At 34.0% G+C, this 23,477-nt stretch overlaps 1 protein-coding gene across 2 annotated transcripts in view; it reads left to right on the top strand.

Annotated features, from left to right (window-relative positions):
* ednraa (endothelin receptor type Aa) overlaps window positions 1-15,025 on the top strand; it is a 58,824-nt gene extending 43,799 nt beyond the window's left edge. For both annotated transcript variants that reach the window (XM_049481395.1, XM_007231565.4), the window contains exons 4-8: window positions 5,131-5,329; window positions 7,825-7,977; window positions 8,424-8,557; window positions 9,573-9,681; window positions 11,351-15,025. In XM_049481395.1, the coding sequence (XP_049337352.1) occupies window positions 5,131-5,329; window positions 7,825-7,977; window positions 8,424-8,557; window positions 9,573-9,681; window positions 11,351-11,485 (730 nt within the window). In that variant the 3' untranslated portion in view covers window positions 11,486-15,025. The remainder of the gene's footprint in view (window positions 1-5,130; window positions 5,330-7,824; window positions 7,978-8,423; window positions 8,558-9,572; window positions 9,682-11,350) is intronic.
* Window positions 15,026-23,477: the final 8,452 nt, after the last annotated feature.

Genomic DNA, 23,477 nt, shown 5'->3' on the forward strand with positions numbered 1-23,477 from the left:
TTTAGTCATTACATAAAAAGCTTTCATGTTTGATAAGGAACATTACTGAAAAATGTAATTGTAATTGTAATAGAAAATTAAAAAAAATAAATAATCTGCTAATGTCAAAATATAACAAATAAAATTATAAAATTGTCTCTATCCTGAACTTCATTTTAAAATCCACATGTTCCTGAATACAAATCAAACAGGTCATGTCCTCCAAACCTTTAGTTTCATTAGTTTTATTTGTCTAGTTTTTTTAATGTCACCTTTACTTGCATGTTTCGGTAGGCCGGGCCGATATTAGTTACCAGGTCATCTCATGTAGCTTGTTTTAAAACAGCAATGACGCACCTTTGCACAGCGAAAAAACTAGTGCTACAGTTAGCTAATGCTGATACTGCTCCTTTATAAACTCCTTTGTAACGCTGTACACCACTTGAGTTTACTGATCCTTAATACCTGACAGGTAAAATTCATGAATAATTGTGCATTATTGTCCAAAAAATGTTTATTTTTTTTGCATCATCTCTAACTTCTCTTTTCCTTTGTGTTACAGGTGTTGGACAAGTGGGAGGTGTATTGTCTCCAATGATAAGATAGCTTCTTCAAGCAGGGATGCTGAACTTTTATTCATGCCTCATGAATTCATGAGCTTTTTTTTGTTTGTTTTTGCTGTAGGGAAATAGAGGTTCATTGGAAATGTTTTATTTTATCATGATAATTTTATTGTTAAAACATTGGATAAACATTTCTATTGTGTTCTGTATGTTTGTGATTGTGTACTTTCATAAAGTGATCTATTAGGTAGTGACTGTTAAATTACTATTTAGGATACTATAATCCAACGCAGATCTGTCAGAGTAAGTGTTACACTTTAAAATAAGTGGACAGTTCCTGTGTAGTTATTGTGTAAGTACAGTGTAAGTACATTGCTGTTACATATGATATATGTGTACCAAACCTAAATACATTTATTCGAAAATAAGTATTTTAAATGTTACACTTTAAAATAAGTGGACAGTTCCTGTGTAGTTATTGTGTAAGTACTGTGTAAGTACATTGCTGTTACATATGATATATGCGTACCAAACCTAAATACATTTATTCGAAAATAAGTATTTTAAATGTTACACTTTAAAATAAGTGGACAGTTCCTGTGTAGTTATTGTGTAAGTACTGTGTAAGTACATTGTTGTTACATATGAAATATGTGTACCAAAGTTAAACATATTTATTATATAGGATTTTAATGTTACAATTTAAAATGTTCCTGTGAAGTTATTGTGTAAGTACTGTGTAAGTACATTGCTGTTACATATGAAATATGTGTACCAAAGTTAAACATATATATCCCACAGTAAGTACATTAAATGTTACACTTTAAAATAAGTGGACAGTTCCTGTGTAGTTATTGTGTAAGTACTGTTTAAGTACATTGTTGTTACATATGAAATATGTGTACCAAAGTTAAACATATTTATTATATAGGATTTTAATGTTACAATTTAAAATGTTCCTGTGTAGTTATTGTGTAAGTACTGTGTAAGTACATTGATGTTACATATGATATATGCGTACCAAACCTAAATACATTTATTTGAAAATAAGTATTTTAAATGTTACACTTTAAAATAAGTGGACAGTTCCTGTGTAGTTATTGTGTAAGTACTGTGTAAGTACTTTGTTGTTACATATGAAATATGTGTACCAAAGTTAAACATATTTATTATATAGGATTTTAATGTTACAATTTAAAATGTTCCTGTGAAGTTATTGTGTAAGTACTGTGTAAGTACATTGCTGTTACATATGAAATATGTGTACCAAAGTTAAACATATATATCCCACAGTAAGTACATTAAATGTTACACTTTAAAATAAGTGGACAGTTCCTGTGTAGTTATTGTGTAAGTACTGTGTAAGTACATTGATGTTACATATGATATATGCGTACCAAACCTAAATACATTTATTCGAAAATAAGTATTTTAAATGTTACACTTTAAAATAAGTGGACAGTTCCGGTGTAGTTATTGTGTAAGTACTCTGTAAGTACATTGCTGTTACATATGAAATATGTGTACCAAAGTTAAACATATTTATTATATAGGATTTTAATGTTACAATTTAAAATGTTCCTGTGTAGTTATTGTGTAAGTACTGTGTAAGTACATTGCTGTTACATATGAAATATGTGTACCAAAGTTAAAAATATATATCCCACAGTAAGTACATTAAATGTTACACTTTAAAATAAGTGGACAGTTCCTGTGTAGTTATTGTGTAAGTACTGTGTAAGTACATTGTTGTTACATATGAAATATGTGTACCAAAGTTAAACATATTTATTATATAGGATTTTAATGTTACAATTTAAAATGTTCCTGTGTAGTTATTGTGTAAGTACTGTGTATGTACATTGCTGTTACATATGAAATACATGTACCAAAGTTAAACATATTTATTATATAGCATTTTAATGTTACACTTTAAAATGTTCCTGTGTAGTTATTATGTAAGTACTGGTAAATTACAGGTTGTTAATCAGAGTACTGCTTTTGGGATAGTGTAATAAATAGGATATTTAGGAGTTTTATCTTTACAATTCAGTTTGCTGAAACTTGCTGTTATAGATCTGCAAGGTTATAGAGGGGTTGATCCCTGATAATGTGATGGCAACATAATCATACCATTAAAACTAGATAAAGGTTAGAAACATTTTAATTATATTACATTTTAAGTATAGTTAAACATTACATTAAATGTTAAAAGAAGGAGTGTTTAATGATTTGATTTATAAGATGGAAACCTGTAGGTTTTTGTTCTGAATGAACATAAGTGGAGTCTTTAGGTGAGCTAACAAAGTAAGGTAATGTGCTGGATATCAATGAGTACTTTCCCCCTGAGGGGATGATATGCTGACATCCTTTTCTTCCCATGATCAAATCTAAAAAATTATTTTAGTTTTCAAAACACTCAATCAGCCCTAATTACATATCAGACAATATCTGTTGGATAAGTTTACACTCAACTTATCACACACACTATTACACATGTGTAAGTACACACACATTGTTACACAAGTGTAAGTACATGTGCTCTATTACTTGTGTAAGTACACTCCCCCTGGTACACATGTGTACTTACACAAGTCAAAATTAACCTTAATACACATGTGTAATTACATAACCTGTACCTCTGTAGTTAATCTGTAACAATGTGTACTTCATCAGTAGTTACACTGTAGTTACATGGATTGTTACCATGTAACTACATAGTACTTAGGGACACTTATTATAAAGTGGGACCCCTTTTTCTTCTGCGATCACAGGCTTGTTGGTTTAAACCCAAGTCAACATTTGTAGTGCACTGCAGAACAAGATCCTGATTAACCCTTGTGTGGTGTTCGGGTCTGTGGGACCCGTTACATTTTTCTTCAAATGATACTAAAAAAATATGTTTTCTAACTCAAACTCATTGGCATTGTCTCATTTTTTGTGAAAAACATATATCAAAACATATTTTCAATAAACACACACTGTACACCCCCCCCCCCACACACACACACACACACACACACACAAACACACATTTATATTACATACAGTATGTTTGGCCAAGGGCTAATAAACATTGCTTCATTTGTAAATTTGAAACTAAACAAATTTTCTACTCATATCTTGAGTTTAATTCATTTTCTTTTACATTTTATTAAAAAACTAATAAAAAAAGAGAAGCACGTTTTGAAAGAAATGTAACATAAGAAAGGTAAAGAGCAAATATTAACCATGTAAGCTGTTTATATTGCTTGCAATTTAGGTGAAGCGAGCATGTGTAAAGCCTTTTAATGTAAAATTGCTTAATTTTGCTGAATTAAATACAAGTAACAAAGTAAACGAGTAACAAAAATATGAACACCACACAAGGGTTAAAATAAGCTTATAATTCTAAAATCAATGCTTTTAAAAAAGAGTTTATCCTGCTTCTGTTGGGAATACTTTCTTTACTAGATGATTTTAGAACATTGCTGTGAGGATTTGATGGTAATTATGGTCAGGGTGTTGAATGATTACCCTCGCAGCAGAATGAGTTTAAAAGATTATCCTTAGATTCCTTTTATTTCCGTTTCTAAATGAAGGAACACATAAGGAGTCATATAGTAGTAACTTAAAAGTGTAAAACAAATAAAAATAAAAGAGCATTTTACATAAAAAAGTTAACCTGCAGTTTCTGAGGCTGAAAGCTATTCTGTTCAAACTCCTTTCCTGGGGCGGTCCTGATGAGTGCCAGTTCCATCATAATGTTTTTGATGGTCTTTGCAATGATTGTAATTTGACTGACCTTCAGTTCTTAAAGGATTTTTATTCCTTTTCTTAGTTCTTAGTTAGAGTAGTTCTTTCTTCTCATAATCTGGATTAGAACATTACTCATTTAAGTAATTAGCACCGGGAACTCTTGCTCTTCTTTTCCTGGGGCAGTCCTGATGAGAGCCAGTTCCATCGTAATGTTTTTTATGGTATTTTTTGTGACTGCACTTTAATACTTTCAAAGCTCTTGAACTGTTTTGGATTCTTAAAGTATTTGTTTCTTTACTTGGTTAAGAAGTTCTTGCCATAATATAAATTAGAACATTTCTCAAATAGGGCTATTCACTGTATACCAACTCTACCTCTTCTCAATTATTTTCTTTACTTTAGTTCTTGCAATAATATGGATTATTTAGGATATTCACTGCATACCTGTAACTCTACCTCTTCACAACTTTACAACTGATGCTCTCAAACACATCAAGAGGCAAAAAATTCAAGTAATTAACTCTTGACGAGTTCAGCACAGCTGTTAACTGAAAGCCTGAATTCCAGATGACTTTGCTTCATAAAGCTGACAGAGCATTTTTCAGCACTGTGCAGCACTTTGGTCAATTTACATTGATTTAAGTGCGCTCTGTTAATAAACTGATATTAACTTGATGGATGAGTCTCTGATTCCTTAGCAGTTAAAACAGTATTTTTAAACCCTCTTGAATTAAGACGAAAAGTCTTCAATTACATCTTAACTGCTTAGTTTCAGATCTATTGTGCTGATGTAAAACTATTGTTTGGCATGTCCAATTCTGTTCTGACTGTGTGTCTCTGTGTATTGCAGGTACCGGGCGGTGGCCTCGTGGAGTCGGGTGCAGGGGGTGGGGATCCCTTTACTGACGGCTGTGGAAATCGTGGTGATTTGGGTGCTGTCCATCGTTCTGGCCGTGCCGGAGGCCATAGTGTTCAACATGAAGGTCTTCAACTACAACAACATGGAGATCCACACCTGCATGCTCGTCCCCACCACCGACTTCATGCATGTAAGTCTTTACTGCTGAAACACAGGAGATTAAAGAATAAGGATTCTATTTTAGCCATCTATAGGCTAGCCGTCAATCGTGCACCGTGCAGCTTGGTTTAGGGTGTGTCAATATGTCTTTGCTGTCGTAATGACAGGAAAAGTACACCTTGTGCTGCTCAAAACGTGCAAAAGGCATTTATATATATATTTTTTTAATAATCATGGGTGTGTTTGAGTGGAACATGCAATAAACCAATCAGTGCATTGCTTGCAATACCCTTTAATAGCCAGGTGTGCTCTGACTTTGGCAGATTGTGAATGAATGGAATCAAATCCTCTCAGCATTGCTCTAAAATAGTGCAAAAAGGTCTTGTCTGGGCAGTAGAAACAGTTATTCCAACAAAAAAACAGGATAAACTTTTTAATACCCATTATTTAAATAAAATAGTAAGATTAATTGATTTTTTAAGAATTTGTGAATTTTTGAATTATTGTTTTTGAGAATTTGTCATTTTTAAGAATTGTTGAATTTTGAGAATTGGTGATTTTTAAGAATTGGTGATTTTTAAGAATTGGTGATTTTTGAGAATTGGTGATTTTTAAGAATTGGTGATTTTTGAGAATTGGTGATTTTTAAGAATTGGTGATTTTTGAGAATTGGTGATTTTTGAGAAATTGTGGGTTTTTTTGAGAATTGGTCATTTTTAAGAATTTAAGATTTTTGAGAATTTGTGATTTTTGAGAAATGATGATTTTTTGAGAAAATAGAATTTTTGAGAAAATAGAATTTTGGGGAAATTATGATTTTTCAAGAAAATATGAGTTTTGAGAATTGGTCATTTTTAAGAAATAATGATTTTTGACAAATGAGGATGTTTGAGAATTGGTCATTTTTAAGAATTAGTGATTTTGGAGAAATTGTGATTTTTCAGAATTTGTGATTTTTAAGAACTGGTGATTTTGGAGAAATTGTGATTTTTCAGAATTTGTGATTTTTAAGAACTGGTGATTTTGGAGAATTAGTGATTTTGGAGAAATTGTGATTTTTCAGAATTTGTGATTTTTAAGAACTGGTGATTTTGGAGAAATTGTGATTTTTCAGAATTTGTGATTTTTAAGAACTGGTGATTTTGGAGAATTAGTGATTTTGGAGAAATTGTGATTTTTTAACATTTGTGATTTTTGAGAATTGTAATTTTTAAGAATTAGTGATTTTTGAGAACTGGTGATCTTTAAGAAATTTAGATTTTTTTTGAGAATACTTTTGTCCACATAGTGAGTTTATCTGTACAGAATGCACACAGTGTTCTTTCCGACTCTCTCTGAGCTCCTGATTAAGGGGAAAAACAGCTCATTTAAGGAAAAGGAGGATGAGAAACAGAAAGCCGTGAAAAGCGTGAAAGCTGACGGGGAGGATCTGAGCTGAGCTGCTTTGTTCTCAGGCCTGGAGAAGTTAATTGATAGCAGACCACAAATCCGCAATTACAACAGCTATCTGCCCAAAGCGCAGCCATGTGTGTGGATCAGGAACACACAGTCCTTTCTCCTCACAAAATCCAATCCACCATAAATCTCAGCCATTACCCCGTTCACGTTTTCACTGCGCTGATGTAAATATTCCCATGCAATCAGAACCTTATCTTCTCCAGCATCTATTTAAGCTGAGCTACTCCAGTGGCTTTGTTTAGGGTCTGATTATATGGAAGTGATTGTTCCGCCGGGAGGTATACAGCATTTATTCAGGCTTCTTTTGTTGCTTTATCAGATTTCATATCTTTCCACGGGCAGTTTCAGTAATCTGTGCTTTAAAGCAACGTCAGGTTCGTCCTGTGTGCACTACTTATATAATTGTTTCCATATTGTATGGAGTATATACCTTTTTTCAGCAGTGTCTGAAACTGTTGCGCTGAAGCTCTGTTACTATATATTTCGCAAGTTTTGTGTTTTCTGTCAAGTATGACTACATTATTGTAAATTATAGATTATGAATCAACAATGATGCATGTAAAATTATCTGATATAGTGATAGATTTTACTTTTGTTTGCTATACTACAGGCATCATTGGCCCAAGCTCACATATAGTCATTGTTATAGTAATGAATTATAGTATTTTTTATTATTATTGTTTTGACTATTACAAATACTAATTATATTGGAACATACAGTGTTATTTACAAGTTTTATCAGTTATTCTTGTATCACCTTCGACAAAAAGGGTGCTCAAATGTCTACACCCCATTCGATTCTTAAGGGAATATAAAATCTCTGAATAATCTTAAGTGTCTAAATATCTAATAATCTAACTCAAACCATGACAGTTGGAAATTAGCTATTTGGCTAATTTGGCTAATTATGCAATAATTATGTTGATTAATGTGTATTATCCCTGAAATTCATATAAATAAATCAAATCAAACTGTTTAAAAACTGCCTGAACCCAGTTTTATACACTTATTGTATACATTCAGCTATTGATTTCTAATCTGTCTGTCTGTCTGTCTGTCTGTGTGCAGCGGTACATTATGTGGAAGGACTGGTGGCTTTTTGGGTTTTATTTCTGTATGCCGCTGGTCTGCACCGGCATTTTCTACACCCTCATGACCCTGGAGATGCTCACCCACCGGAAAGGAAGCATCCGGATCGCCCTGAGTGATCACCTTAAACAGGTACAGCACACCATCATCATCATCATAATCTTTTTAATCTTTTTTTATTTATTATTATTAATGACGATTTTTGAGAAATGCAGTTTTTAAGAAAAGACCATTTTTGAGATTTTTTTTTTAATTTTTGAGAAATGGCAATTTTTTAATTGTCAGTTTTTGATAAATGGTGACTTTTGAGAATTTCTTTTTGAGAAATTGCAATGTTTGAGAAATGGTGATTTTTGATAAATGGTGATTTTTGAGAATTTTTTTTTTTTTGAAAAATGGCAATTTTTAATAAATGGTGATTTTTAAGAAATGGCAATTTTTGAGAAATGAAGATAAATAAAGATTTTTTTGTTCAATGATGTTTTTTTATAACTGGAATGTGTGTGGATATTGTGATATTTTAGAATTTTTTTTAAGGAAATGTTGATTTTCTGGTATTTGGGTTTTATGTCCTTCAGAGACGGGAAGTGGCTAAGGCCGTGTTTTCCCTGGTCCTGATCTTCGCTCTGTGCTGGTCCCCTCTGCACCTCAGCCGACTGCTGAAGAAACTGATATATGTTGAGTATGATGAAAATCGCTGTGAGCTTCTGAAGTGAGTAAATATCAGTATTTTATCTTTCTTTGTACTGATCTTGAGTTTATTGGTGTAAACATTGATTTTGGTAAACATTAGCATCTCAGACCTCATGAAAATAAAAACTATTCCTGCTGAAAATTCAAACGTGACTTTTGATTTTGCTGGTTACTGGTTTCATATGGTCTAAGCTGGATCTTTGAAGGTCAATGTCTTTGAAATGTTGGTCTTATCTAATGTTGTGACATACTGGTTGAATAGCTTGGTCAGGTTAATTATGCCAAAAACCTAAACCATTAAACTCAAGCAATACCATACCTTATACTGATAACATTGCTCGACTAGTTTAAACATCTTCCCCAGCTTAAGCTAGCTAGGCAAAAATATGTTTTATCTTAAATTAGCAATGCATTCATCTTAACTGTAGTCTACAAAACCAACTAATGTTGTTAATTTTTAAGTTAAACTATATAATATAAAATATTATAAGATTAATTTCCAATGTATTTAAGTTATTGTATCTACTGGCCTACATTTATTTGGGAGGTAATTTTACTTATCTCGAATTTATACACAAAAAAAAAGAATAGTATTAGTTTCAGTTGAAAGAATACTAAAAACATAGTGGAAGTAAAACTTAAATATTGTATAGTTGAAAGCTGAGTTATTTTATATATTTAAATAAGATATAAGCTAATTTCACTTGATTTCACATTTTTTCATAGACTGCAATATTCATTCAAAACACTTTTTAAAAAGGATTACACATAAAAATATTTACAACAGAAATAAAGATTAAAGGTTATATGGTTGAGTAATGTCTCAACTAATTGACACTAGTTAAGACACTATTAAACATTACTAAATTAGTTGAATGATTTTGTAATGATTAATAATGTCTTGTCATTTAATACTTGATTGACATAATTTGCTGTAAGTGTAAAATGTTATCTAAAAAAAATTGATAGCATCTGTATAGCATAGCTGTCATAAATGCTAACGATTAATTACTATTTTTTGTTTCTTTTTCCAGCATGCTTTTGATTCTGGACCACCTTGGCCTGATGCTGGCCACTATAAACTCCTGCATCAACCCCATCGTCCTCTACGTCGTCAGCAAGAAGTTCAAGAACTGCTTTGACGTGAGTTGCGCCCCTTAACTAGACGCTAATGCTAACCCGCTAACACATGCTAGACATTATCCTTGCTCCCTCTGAAACGGCCTCTGCAACCTGAAAGCTGCTGATCTGAGACATTCCTGTTGGAAAAAGTCAACCAGAGCTTAATTTACAGAGTCACTCTGGAGAGCAGGGTGGGTCACATGACATGCATTGTGCCAGAAGAGCTCAGAGATAAACCAGGTCTGATACTGAACATCAAATGTGCATCTAACCGTCACATGCACTTTAGATTAGAGAGAGCTGGACTCTCACTATGGAAAAAGAAGCTAATAATGGGCCTGATGTTATCGAGTTCACTGGGAGCGGAAGGTCCAATCAGATTTCAGAACAAAGGTGAAGCCCAGGTGGACAAAATTGCCCCCTACAGCTGGAATCCTGTAGAAAGGACATGTGAATTCTAATAATATATTTTTTTCAGTAGTATGCACACATTGGGCCCTATAATACACCCTGCACAAGGTGCGTTGTAATGCTTAGTGCTATCTTACACCCCGTCAACAGTCTATTTTCACACCTTGAACCTGTGCTGTTAAAATTGCACCAGAGTTTAGGAACAAATCTACACTGATGAGTGTGGTGGTCTGGAAGTGAGGTGTGTTCAAGTTCTTTCTGCCAAAAAGTGTTTTTGGCAGCGGAAAACACAGGTGCTCCACTGACCGATTAAAACCCTGACAACAGTCTTCATATATTCATATATTAAATAGATGTATTCCCAGAAACTTTTACAGTACTTAATTCTTCCCCCTGCTGACAGTTTTTATAGAGTTGCGAATTTCCTTTTCCAGCAGGACTTTTTCCACAATGACAAAAGTACCAATTGGTCTTATATAATATTTTGATATATTTCCGAGACACTGATTTTTGGGTTTTCATTGGCTGTAAGCCATAATCATTAACAATAAAAGAAATAAACACTTAAAATAGATCAATCTGTGTGTAATACATCTATATTATATATAATAATATACTATAATGTACCATACAAAAAACAGAGGGCACTAAAAATGTTGAGTTTCTTTAATTTGATCAAGTTGAAAACCTCTGGAATATAATCAAGAGGAAGATGGATGATCACAAGCCATCAAACCAAACTGAACTGCTTGAATTTTTGCATCAGGAGTAAAGGCATAAAGTTGTCCAAAAGCAGTGTGTAAGACTGGTGGAGGAGAACATGCCAAAATGCATGTAAAAAGTAATTAAAAAACAGGGTTATTCTTTAACTTTTGAAACTTTCTGAATATGAACTTTTGTTTTCTTTGCATTATTTGAGGAAATCTAAAAGCTCTGCGTCTTTTTTGTTAATTCAGCCATTTCTCATTTTTCTGCAAATAAGTGCTCTAAATTACAATATGTTTATTTGGAATTTGGGAGAAATTTTGGCTGTAGGTTATCGAATAAAACAACAATGTTCATTTTACTCAAACATATATTTACCTATAAATAGCAAAATCAGAGGAACTGATTCAGAAACTGAAGTGGCCTCTTACTTTTTTGAGATGCACTTGTATCTTATAGTACCAGTAAAGTACCTTAACATATTATTGTGTTGGATTTACAGCAGGGACGCATCTATAATATGAGCTTGTTTGCTAACGTCTTGTGTTTGTGGTTCTTCTCATCCTTATTCCAGTCTTGCTTGTGTTGTTGGCGACGATCTAAGAACCAGAGCACCAGCTTGAGTCCAATGAATGGCACAAGCATCCAGGGCAAGAACCAAGAGGGCAACAACCACACCGACCGCAGCCTGAGAAAAGACAGTAACTGATATGTGGAGCTCGTATCTGTGGCCTGGAGGAAGATGCACTGCGAACCGTAAACTGTATTAAGCTCCGTTGATGGAGGATGAGGACGAAACTTGTCAACACCATCACCGTTACCTTCACCACCACCACCATCCAGTCCAGCTGCAGCAAACCTCGATATTATGTGAACCCTGGCACGAGTGTAGAGGACACTAGTGCTTTTCTGTGCTGGACACAGTATGAAAGAAGCTGCTTATTATTGATGCCTTTAGAACAAAAACCTTGTATCTCCAAAAACAGTATCTTTGAAGAGACACCAAAAAAAAAATAACTTTTAATGTAAAGAATACAACTTTAATTTGAGGAAATTTGGGGCCATTTGCCTTAGGTATTTTTGCCTTAAAATTATTTGTATAATAAGGTAAGGCAAGGCAAGTTTATTTAAATGGCTCTTTTAACACACAGAGGCTATTCAAAGTGTTTTATAGAAAGATTTAAGGCTATAAAAAATCATAAATTAAGAGGAAAAAAGCTTTTTGCATAAAAAAAATACAAATAAATTAATATAATCAAAAGGCCGTCTCTAAAAAATGTTTTTAAAAAAAAAGTTTTCTCATTTTTTCTTCACAGCAGCAAAGACACAGCCTGTTGTTCTGGGACTGATATATATTTAAAGTCGTGTTCCCAGAAGCTTCCCGACTGATGTTTTGCCGTGAGAGAGGATGCGAGGGCGGAGGCTAGGGGGCAGGATGCAGCTGAACGTCAGCTATAAATGAGCCCCAATCAGGGGTCTAGCATGTTTGGCCCACAAACACAAAAACACACAAAGCACACAAACACTGGGACATGTGTTTAGGCTGTGTACACACTTTCTCAAGGGGCAGGAAACTGCAGGAAGGAAGGAGCTGTGTGGTGTGTGTCACATTCTCTTTGTGTGTGTGTGTGAAACTGGACAAAGCCAAAGACCCCCGCTGCCCTGGTCCTTCCTGATGCTGCTCAGGCGTGAAACTCCCGCTTGTTCTCTAAATCTGGATCTATAACATCTATAACAGACTGTATATCAGAAGGTATATCAGGAAGGTGGACCCATGCATTGAAAGTTATCCTGTTCCTGTTGGACTGTTGACTGTTGATATCAGTTAATATTTTTGTTCATTATTGGTGGGCTGGAATCAAAGGGCTCAGTAATCTTCTTCACAGCGCTGTGTTTTAAAGGTTTTCTGCATTTTCTGTGTTGTTTCTGCTCAAATCCTGGTCATGCAGCTTGCCATCAGCTGCCGGAGCCCCGAGAGAGCACAATTGGCCTTGCTCTCTCTGGGTGGCTACAGTAGATAGCGCTATCTCCCCTTATCACTCCAAAGGGTGATGTTATTTATAGCATAAGGCTGCATCTGTGAGCTGATGTATCAGAACCGAGTTGCTGCGCTTTCTTCTGAGTGCGCTGTGATGCTGTATCAATGCAGCAGTTCAAAAAGAGGCGGAGTCTGACTTCACATGTATCAAAGGAAGAGGCATGTGATAGTGTGCTTTACCCTCCTGGTGTGTTGGGGGATCACTAGGGATAGGGGAGTCCTAATGAGTGGGCTGGGTAATTGGCCTTGTAAATTAAAGAGAAAATGCGAAGAAATTAGAAAAATAAAGAAAACAAATGGAATTATTTAGTAAAAAAAAAAATAAACAACCAAAAAGATGGTTTATATTTTATATTTTGGATGACAGATTTAGATACCTTTGATGTTTTTTCTCAGTCAGCTTTATGAGGTAGATTCACCTAGAATTCAGGCTTTCAGTTAACAGCTGTGCTGAACTCATCAATTTCTCTTAATGTGTTTGAGAGCATCAGTTGTAAAGTAGTGAAGAGGTAGAGTTACAGGTATACAGTGAAAAGTGAATATTTGACTAATGTTCTAATCCAGTTTATGAGAAGCAAGAACTACTCAACTAAGTAAAGAAAAAAAAATTGCAGTACAAAAACCATTAAAAACACTATGATGAAACTGGCTCTCATCAGGATCGCCCCAGGAAAGGAAGAGCAAGAGTTACCAAGAGTAACCAGCCTCAGAAACCGCAAGTTAACAGCATCCCAGATACGAGGCATTTATAATAATTTACCTCTCAGCAAATCCTTGTTTTTTTCTTTCTTTGTATAACGGTGGGAAAACCTAAATTATAATATAGAAAAGCACAGAAATGCAGAAAATCTGATTTTTTTCACTGCACTGTACATTACTGAGTGAATATTACCATTGCAGTATTGTGTTCTGTATAGATAAGCTCGATTGTATCCCAGGATAATGTGTTTCTAAGCGTTTTAAACTTTTAAAACTAACGAAAAGCTTCTTCTACAGAGCTTTGATTAGTTGTATAAGGGCACAGTGGCCACATAGAGCTCTCTGTCCCACAGCTGGGTTTTCCTGACCAGTTAGAAATACAGAGGCTAATGACCTCTGACCCTGTTTGAATTTTAGAGTAAGCTTTAGGAGGCCGTCCAATCGCAACAAACGCTTGCTAATAACGTCAGAAAAAAGAGAAGCAGAACATTTCTAAGTTCAGCTCGAGGGCTTGGGAAAGAAGGGGCCTCTCCCTCGACCCAAAAACAAACTGAAAGCTCTACAAATCCTCCTTCACCCGTTACACTGTGAATCCTCCTTCTTTGTGTAAATAACTTCATTTATAATCTTTCTATTTCATTTATGTTGGATTATAAATACTGTATGCCACTTATTATGTGTTTTTCCCAGTTTGCAGATGAAGTGAATCAGATATTTGTTGAGCTAATATTGTCAATTCACTCACATTAGAGTGGATTTAAAAAAATTGTTTTATTTTATGATTTAGACAGAATGTTTCACTGTTACCATATTTTTCGCAATATAAGGTGCCCTTAAAATCTTTACATTTTTCAAAAATTTAATCAGTGCACCCTTATAATCCAGTGCACCTTATGTATGAATCCTAGAAGTTTCTCCAGCACTGAGGCTGAAGCAGCATTAGCATTAGCCGCTAACTGTGCTAAGCGCTAGCTCTTTCACCATTCAATTCAATTCAATTCAATTCAGTTTTATTTTTACAACGCTTTTTACAACAAAGGTTGTCACAAAGCAGCTTTACAGGAAAAACAGGCCAAAGCCTCTTATGAACAGCACCACAGAGATGCCAATTTTATTAGCATTAGCCGCTAACTGTGCTAAGCACTTGCTTTTTTTCGACTTTCAGAGGTGAGAATATTAGCCTGTAGCCTGCTGCTAACCCCAGCTAGCACTGCTGGCGCAGCATTAGCATTAGCTACTAGCATTTTGCACCCAGCCTTAGTGGAAATCTGAAAATCTAAGCTTACTTCATACTTAGTTCTTTACTAGTGTCACATAATGTGCCTTATAGTACGAGAAATATGGTACAAATACAGTGTTCAAACAGCTGTTCTTCTTCGTTGCTGTATTCATAGCATATCACTGATGTAACAGCAGTGAATCATCTGAATACAGTCAGTAAATTATCAAGAACATTTTAATCCATGTTTATTTTAACTGTGTAAATAAAAAATATGTTTATAGTCCGAGAAATCTAACTGTTACTCATTTTATTTGGTGTGTTTAGGTTAGAATCTGTGAATGTTTCCCTGAAAATATACTGAACAAATAATATACAGTATATAATACTGAACATTGAGTCTCAACATCCTCAAGAAACTGCCATAAAACCAGAGGTGGAAAATGTACTGAGCAAATGTAATTGAGTAAAAGTACCAAGTACCTTTACTTTGCTAAAATTCTACTCAAGTAAAAGTAAAAGTACCCATCTAAAAATCTACTCGAGTAAAAGTAAAAAAGTACTCAATTTAAAATGTACTTTGAGTAAAAGCTACATAGTTACTTTTAATTATTTTATTAAAAAAGTAAAACAAATCATAAATTCAATTGTTTTTAATTAACTATTATTCCACCTAATAATTTGGATCTTTCAGGCAGTATTTGTTCAGACCACTCCATAAAACATTTTCAAGAACAAGTGACATAGGTTTCTATGATCCATTTTTTTTCTTTACTGTTAAAAAGTTATGGTCATATAGGTGACTATAAACTGTATTTTTATAGTTTTACAGACAATTGTTTTTTTTCCAGCATTTTATTTTTTACTGTGTAACGAGGAGTTTTCCAATGTAGCAAAGTAAATTACTTGTTTCAAAATGTAGTTGAGTAAAAATAAAATGACCTATTTTAAAAACTACTTACAAATTACAAATTACTCATAAAATCTACTCAATTACAGTAACTTGAGTAAATGTAATTCATTACTTTCCACCTCTGCATAAAACGTATGCTGGATTAGATTATTGTTAGGGATAAGATTAGGATTAGACTAGGCTTGTTCCTCATTTTCCAGATTTTAGGGTTTTAATAGTGCTGTAAGGCAATAAAAAATGTGATCTGTGATTATTTTTTTATCTAAATAATTGCATTTAATCACAGTCATTATTAATGTATTTTAATTATAAAAAAATAAATAAATAACTTGAGAGTAACTACACTCTAAGGCATGTTTTAAATTAATATCTTAAATATGTTGCTCATTAAAAAATAAAATATTCCAACTCTTCTTAAAACGCTTAAAAATGAGATGCAAATATGAACAAAATTTAGATGAGTCCAAATAAAATGAAAAAGTCAAAATAAAATAAAATAATTATTACGGTAACACTTTATTTTACGGAACACAAAAAGAGGTGCTTATTAATGTCTTATTATTTGCTTAATAATGCCTTAATTAAACATTTGGAAATTATTTAATCACTACTTATTAGGCTGTATCCTGTGTATTCAGTGTTATTGGTGCTTAATTAGGGGTCTGTTATGTGGAAATGATTAATAATGGCTGCATTAGTTCTTATAGTGCACGATAAACAGTTATGTTAGCCTCCTGTTAAGCAAATTATTAAGCATTAACTATTAGCTAATTCTACATGTTATTAGTGTTATTATAATTGGCAGCAGTTTGATCTATGTGAGTTTGGAAAGGTGATGGCTGTGCTGGAGTTTATAAGGAGTTAATAAGGGCTTAATAAGTCACTAATAGACCAAGATGTGTACCATATTCTAAAGTGAGGTTCTGTTCACCATTAATTCGATACTAAAAAGAACAGAATAAATATTGAATCAATCACAGACCTTTAATAAGCACCAATAACACTTACACAGAATAAAGCCTAATAAATAGGGTATAAATCATTTACAAATGCATAATTAAGCCTTTATTAAGCAAATGATAAGACATTAGCAAGTGCCTAAATCGTGTTCCTTAAAATAAAGTGTTACCATTATTATTTTAGTCAATAGTAATTCATTTAAATATATATTTGCTGTGGTTCTAATTATCTTAGAGATACGTGATTATTTATATTTAAACATAACCAGATGTGGAAAAAGTACATAAAAATTGTAATTGAGTAAAAGTACCTTTACTTTGCTAAAATTCTACTCAAGTAAAAAAAAGTACCCATCTAAAAATCTACTCGAGTAAAAGTAAAAAGTACTCAATTTAAAATGTACTTTGAGTAAAAGTTACATAGTTACTTTTATTTATTTGATATAAAAAGTAAAAACATATAAATTAAATTGTTTTTTATGAACTATTATTCCACATAATAATTTGGACCTTTCAGGCAGTATTTGTTCAGATCGCCCCATAAAACATTTTCAAGAACAAGTGGCATAGGCTTCTATGATCCATTTTTTTCTTTACTTTTAAAAAATACGGTTTATAGTCACCTATATGACCACAACTTTTGTCTTTTTTAACTTATGGTCATATAGGTGACTATAAACCGTATTTTTATAGTTTTACAGGTCATTATTATATTGTAACTTTCCATTGCTGTGCTTTAACTGCTATTTACATGGTTTTTTTTTAACATTAAAGCAGATTGTTTAATGATAGAAATACTTACACCACATGCTTTCTCAGGTTTGATGTGGAAGTTTTGAAAGCTGACAGCTCTGTCCAGCGGGGCACATTTTGTATTGCATGAGGACGTTATTGCCTGTTTATTCCACGCACGAATAATTAATATATTTTTTAATTTAGACAATTGTTTTTTTCCCAACATTTTATTTGTTACTCAGTAACGGGGAGTTTTCCAATGTATCAAAGTAAATTACTTGTGTCAAAATGTCCTTGAGTAAAAGTAAAATTACCTATTTTAAAAACTACTTTAAAAATGACAAATTACTAATATAAAATCTACTCAATTACAGTAACTTGAGTAAATGTAATTCATTACTTTCCACCTCTGCATAAAACAAACGTCACTTCTGATCCAGACATTTATGTACCACTGAGTCCTTTCTTTTTCAATTTCCTCTGGGAAGAAGATCCCGTCTGGGACTGATTTATCCTGAACTTTAACCCATTTATCTGCTTTAAAATATCTTGAGGTCGTGTGAGTCCAGCTTTCATACAGAATTAATGGACAGGGCTTAAAATGTGTCAGTAAAGTCTGTTCAACAAATGGTTCTGACAAGCTCATTTGTCTTTTATTGGTCTGGCATCGCTCTGTCTCGACAAATGTGCTTTTAATTTGCTCGAGCTTTTTTACATGTTTATACGTGCAATTCAAGATCTTTTTTTATTAAGTTATACATATTAGGATTATATTATGTGAAAGTCTTTTCATGGTTCATAGAACAGCCAGTTGTTTTTATATTTCATTAGAAATAAGACATACAAGCACTGTCAGATTAGGCAGTGAGTAAGGGTTATGATTATGATATGGTATGATAATGGCTGTAGAACAATATCAGAGGGATTATTTTTAATTGCATGTCATTATGTGTACCCGATTAGTTATGATGTGTCTGCTCATAAATTCCAGTTATAAACCCAAGCCAAGTGAAACATGAAGCGAGTCACTCAGAACTCAAATATTTCTTCATTTCACTGTAAAGCCTGTTTATCAGACGCACAGCTGAGCGAGAGCCTAATTTAGAAAGGCCGGTTGGTTCAGCTCTCTGAAGGCTCTTCATCAGATTTTGGAAGTTGTTTTTTTTTTCTCTGGCCACATTATGAAATAGTTTAAAAGAGGAAAAATAAGAGAGAGAGAGGAGGATGGACTAAAGTCTGAGGAATTCGGTGGGAACGTTTCTGTTTGCCAGAAAGGAACTGAGTGCAGCTCAAAGACTCAATGTTAAATTAAAAACTCAAATTCAGAGCAGAGGAGTTTTTTTTCTGCTGTTCAGGACGACCATCAGTCTCTCTTCAGCAAACAGACTACAAAAAAGAATACAGACAGCTGTCAGGTTAATCTGTGCTGGGTTTTAGAGCTCTTCTTGTTTTTAGACAGACAGGACTCTACGGAATGAAAGTGAAAAAAGAATCAAAAGGAAAAATTATATGTTGCAAATTCAAATGAGAAAAAAGGTATTTAATATATTTATATATATTTAAATATACTTGATTACTTTATTATTAATTGCAGTTATTTGAAAATTATTTCAGTTTCTGTGGAAGCTAAAGGCTTCTGGATTCTCTCCTTAGCTTCTGCTTCAGTTTTTTTGCTTCTGAGTTTTGACTCAGTTTTCACAGGTGGGCGGGGCTTAGAAGAAGTATATTAAAAAATATATATATTTGCTATATATTTTTATTCTTTTTTGTTGCAAAAATCTTTACAAAATGTTTGCAACATTCAATTTTGATTTAAAAAATTTTGATTGCAGATTTTTTTTAATGTAAAATTTTGGCAGAAAATTCACTCCATAGGACTCAACCTTATAAAAAACAATTCAAAGCAAAAATCAAAATTATGAAGCATTTTTTACCCTCAAATTGCAGCTTTAAAGTCATGTAAAATGTAGACTGACTCTAATAGAGGGATTCAAATCAGATTTGAGTCATTTTCATATGTGGTCCTAAATCAGACATGTATCCGATCCATGAACATGCGGCATGAATGCGAACGGTCAAATTTAAATTCCTTCATCTTTTAGCTTTTACGCATGAGCTACGTGCTTCTCTCTTGTACCCACACTGCATCTCTTGGTGCAGCTGTGCAGCTGTAGCTGCAAAAACAGCAAAAGCAAACCTCCTGGCCTTTTTTCACCTCCTGGACCTGAACATGAAGTTTAGATCAACTGTTTACTGTTTCTCCACTCCAGCAAAAGATGCTCCACATATGAGCTGCTAACTCATCCATTTCCCTTTATAAAGCTACGAGTCTCTCGTCTCTCTAATATGAGTTTTTTTGATGTTGGTAAAGAAGGAGACGTTTATACAGGTATCAATGTGCGCATGTGAGATGGCATTTCAGGGACAGATTCGTTCACATTACACACAGATACAGATCACTTACATGTGTGAATGTGAACCGACAAGATAAGCCATATCTGATCTGGGCAAAGAATCGGATTTGAGCAATGTGGCTTGTAACGTGAACATAGCCTGATTCTATACTGAGTCATACTTGCATAAAATCCTGTAATATGTGTAAGGGGGGAATAAAAACATATAGACAGACTGACTGACTGACTGATTGATTGATTGATTGATTGATTGATTGATTGATAATCCCTATGGGAGGGTTCCCTCAGGAATATTAAGACTACAGCAGGATTATTACATGATTTACATGTACAGCAGTGGGGTAATAGTGAATTACACTTACTAACTGTAGACCAAATACCACTATTAATTAAGGGAAACAAAATAAATAAAATTAATTAAAAGGTAGAAGAAAAACTACTCAACTAAAACAGTTACAGGCTTACTAAAGGTGGTTAGAAACTAAATGTTTACAATGATTTAGTGACTACAGCAAGCTTTTTTAGACTACAGCAAGAGTTTTAGAGTTTCCTGTAGTGAGTTTCAGATCACTAGTGCTCTGTAGTTATTGTAACAGATTTTCCCAGTTTAGTAAAACAGAAAAAAAGGACCGGACTGGTAATCCAATCAGTAGAGCAGGTCTGATAATTACTCCTGTTTACAGAAATAATGGGTGAAATATATACAGCCAGAGATCAAGTTGTATCTAAACCAGACAGGGCTAGAAACTACCATGATAGTGGGTTCAATTCCTCACCAAGGCAAAAAGTAAGTATAACAGCTCTGCATGGAAGTGGATAAGCCCTACAGATATTACACTCTTCACTCCTTCAAAACGGAGGATTTATTTTAGGATGTATGTTGACCTCATGTCTCGTGCGAGCGATATTGAAGCCGTGCAGACCCGAGCAGCCAAAAACATCGTAAAGACTGAGGTGGAAGTGAACTGACAGACACCAGAGAACAGTATGAGTCACTTCTGATTTGGCCTATGAATATATTTTTCACATAAAGCAGTTGTGATAATGTGCGATGAAAGGGCTGAAACACACGCAAGCGGGAAGTAATGTTCTAACCTGAGCTAAATTTAGGTCTGTATCTCAGAGTTGGGGTGTTGTATAACACAGGCTTAAATTTCACAAGTCTTACATACATTAATAAGTTAATATTAACTATCTACTAAAGAGAGACAGCAGTGCTGGGCGGTATAACGGTTCATCCTCTATACCAAAGGAGAAATTAAAACCGAAACCAAAAAAGCATACTGGCACAGCTCGCTAACTAATGCTAGCCTGTAGAGAAATGAGAACAGCATTTTATCTGAGGAGCTCCTGCTGCTGTTCCTTTTAATACGAGTGTTTTTTATCCAAGAAAAATAGAAAAACAACAACAAACAGCAATAATTCACTCAGAAATGAATTTTCAGTTCATAAAAATGTATAGTTTTATATTTATTACCAAAATAACACAGCAAAAAATATACTAAACTAAAATTCATATGATATAAAACCTATGTAGACTATTATTATATTAAAATACACATTTTGTTTTCACAAGGGGATGGTGAGTGGAAACAGTTTCTAACAGTTTCTACCAGTTTCCATTGCGTCCTGCTGTATTATAAACTGCATTAGCAGCACATTTACTATGGGTTTATCCCTCCAACATTCACTCCTGAGAAAAGGCATCTGGTAGTGATTATAAAGTATGTTTAATAAATGGTGGATGGAACATAAACTGTGATCTTTTACCATATCTAGTGCTGATATTCTTTCACATGCTCTGGGGTCCCTCTGGGGTTTCATATTTCCCTGATTCAAATGTTAACATATAATGGTTCCACATTAGTGTAATGCATTACATAAACATTACATAATTTGCTCACCCATCCAAATAAGTGAACTTCCAATCACATCCATCACCAAAGGTGAATAAATCCAAGCACCTGAGCATGCAGACTACAACTTCTACAAACATTAGTGAAAGATTGGGACCTTAATGAATTCCTCAACTCAAAGAGCTCAGAGTTGTTCCAGGACTCTAGACTTTCTCTGGGAACCTAGAGTTTCTTTTCAGGAAGCTGGAAGTTTCTCAAGGAGCCTAGAGTTCTTCTGAGAACCAAACATTTTATCAGAAGCGTAGAGTTCCTTAAGGAGCCTAAAGTTCCTCCACAAGCCTAGAGTTTATCCAGGAGCCTAGAGTTTATCCAGGAGCCTAGAGTTTATCCAGGGGCCTAGAGTTTATCCAGGGGCCTAGAGTTTATCCATGAGCTTATAAATTTTACAGGAACCTAGAATTTCTCCATGGTCTAAAGAAGGGTATTTAACTAGAATTCAGTTTGGTCCAGTTAGAGAAAATGTCATCAGGCTATGATCCGGACCGTCGGCATTGTTAACTTGTGTTATGATTCAGTGTTTTATTCTGTTTACTGAAGAAGCCTATAGTAGTTCTGTAAGTGTTTTATCAACAACTGAAAGACAAAACTAATTATACATACTAGTATATTTCAACAATATTTATTGTTTTAAATAGGCCTGTCACAATAATTACATTATCAACCTAACATAAAATAAATGGAAACACCCTCAATAATTAAACATATCGAGTCTAGTAATGTAAATCTGTATGTTCACTTTATTTCAAAATGCTATATTTATTCTATTTGATTTTATTTATATTAGATTTAGGCCTGCCTGTCATGATAATAATTAAATTAATGATAAATCGTACAATAAATGGAGAAATGTTTGCTGAACTTGGCCAAAATATCAGCTTTTTTTAAAAGTTTTTTTTTTAGTTTTATTTTATTTAATATTATTACAGTAGCATACTTTATTATGTTGATGGGGGGAGTTGCCAATGCTTTTTGTCCCCTGGGGGTTGCCTTAGTGTTGAGGTAGGGATGTTTTGGGAGTAGAGAGAGCCCACCTGCGAGCGAGGGAGTATTTTTTTTCTTCTTGAGGAGTTCTGATCAGGTGAAGTAAAGTGGAATATTTTGCATTCTTGTCTGTGTTTTTTCTCTTTAATTCCTTAATGCACCATCTGTATTAGCTTTTCTCGCTTTATTCTCTGATTTCTCACCGCCTGTGGTCTCCTCTGATTGGCAGAGGAGAGCGTTTGGTGATCTTACGTGATTGGTCTGTAAGTTTACTGCACTGTAAAGCACGTAAACCATAAAGACAATAAATGTTCCGCTGCTTTAAATGAACTCTGTCGAATGAAATCCTTCTCAGTAGTTTATCGGTTTGGGTACGCATTGGACATCGTCTGGGTCCGGACCCGGACCGCGGTCCACCTATTAGTGACCCCTGGTCTAAAGTTTCTACAGGAGTATTGAGTTTATCCAAGAGATCCTAGAAACCTTGACTTCCTCACTGAGACTAGAGTTCCCCCAGGAGTCTAGAATTCTTCCACAAGCCTTGAATTTCTTCAGAAGCCTAAAGTTTTTTCAGGGGTCTACAGTTTCTCATAGAGTTCATCCACCAGTTCAGAGTTTCTCAGGCAGCAGAGAGTTCCTTTACAAGCCTACAATTTTTAAGCATTAGGGTCCTTTGTCTTTGTTATCATGAGAACGCAAAAAAATAGACCTTTGGTGGCTGAAAATGGGCAAAAGGCATGTACTAATTCTCTTAATTAATCATGTGTGTGTTAAAATTTGGGTGTAACGTAAAATAAACCAATCATTGTATCACTTGCCATTCCCTT

The sequence above is a fragment of the Astyanax mexicanus genome, chromosome 7, assembly GCF_023375975.1.
Source record: "Astyanax mexicanus isolate ESR-SI-001 chromosome 7, AstMex3_surface, whole genome shotgun sequence".
NCBI lineage: Eukaryota > Metazoa > Chordata > Actinopteri > Characiformes > Acestrorhamphidae > Astyanax > Astyanax mexicanus.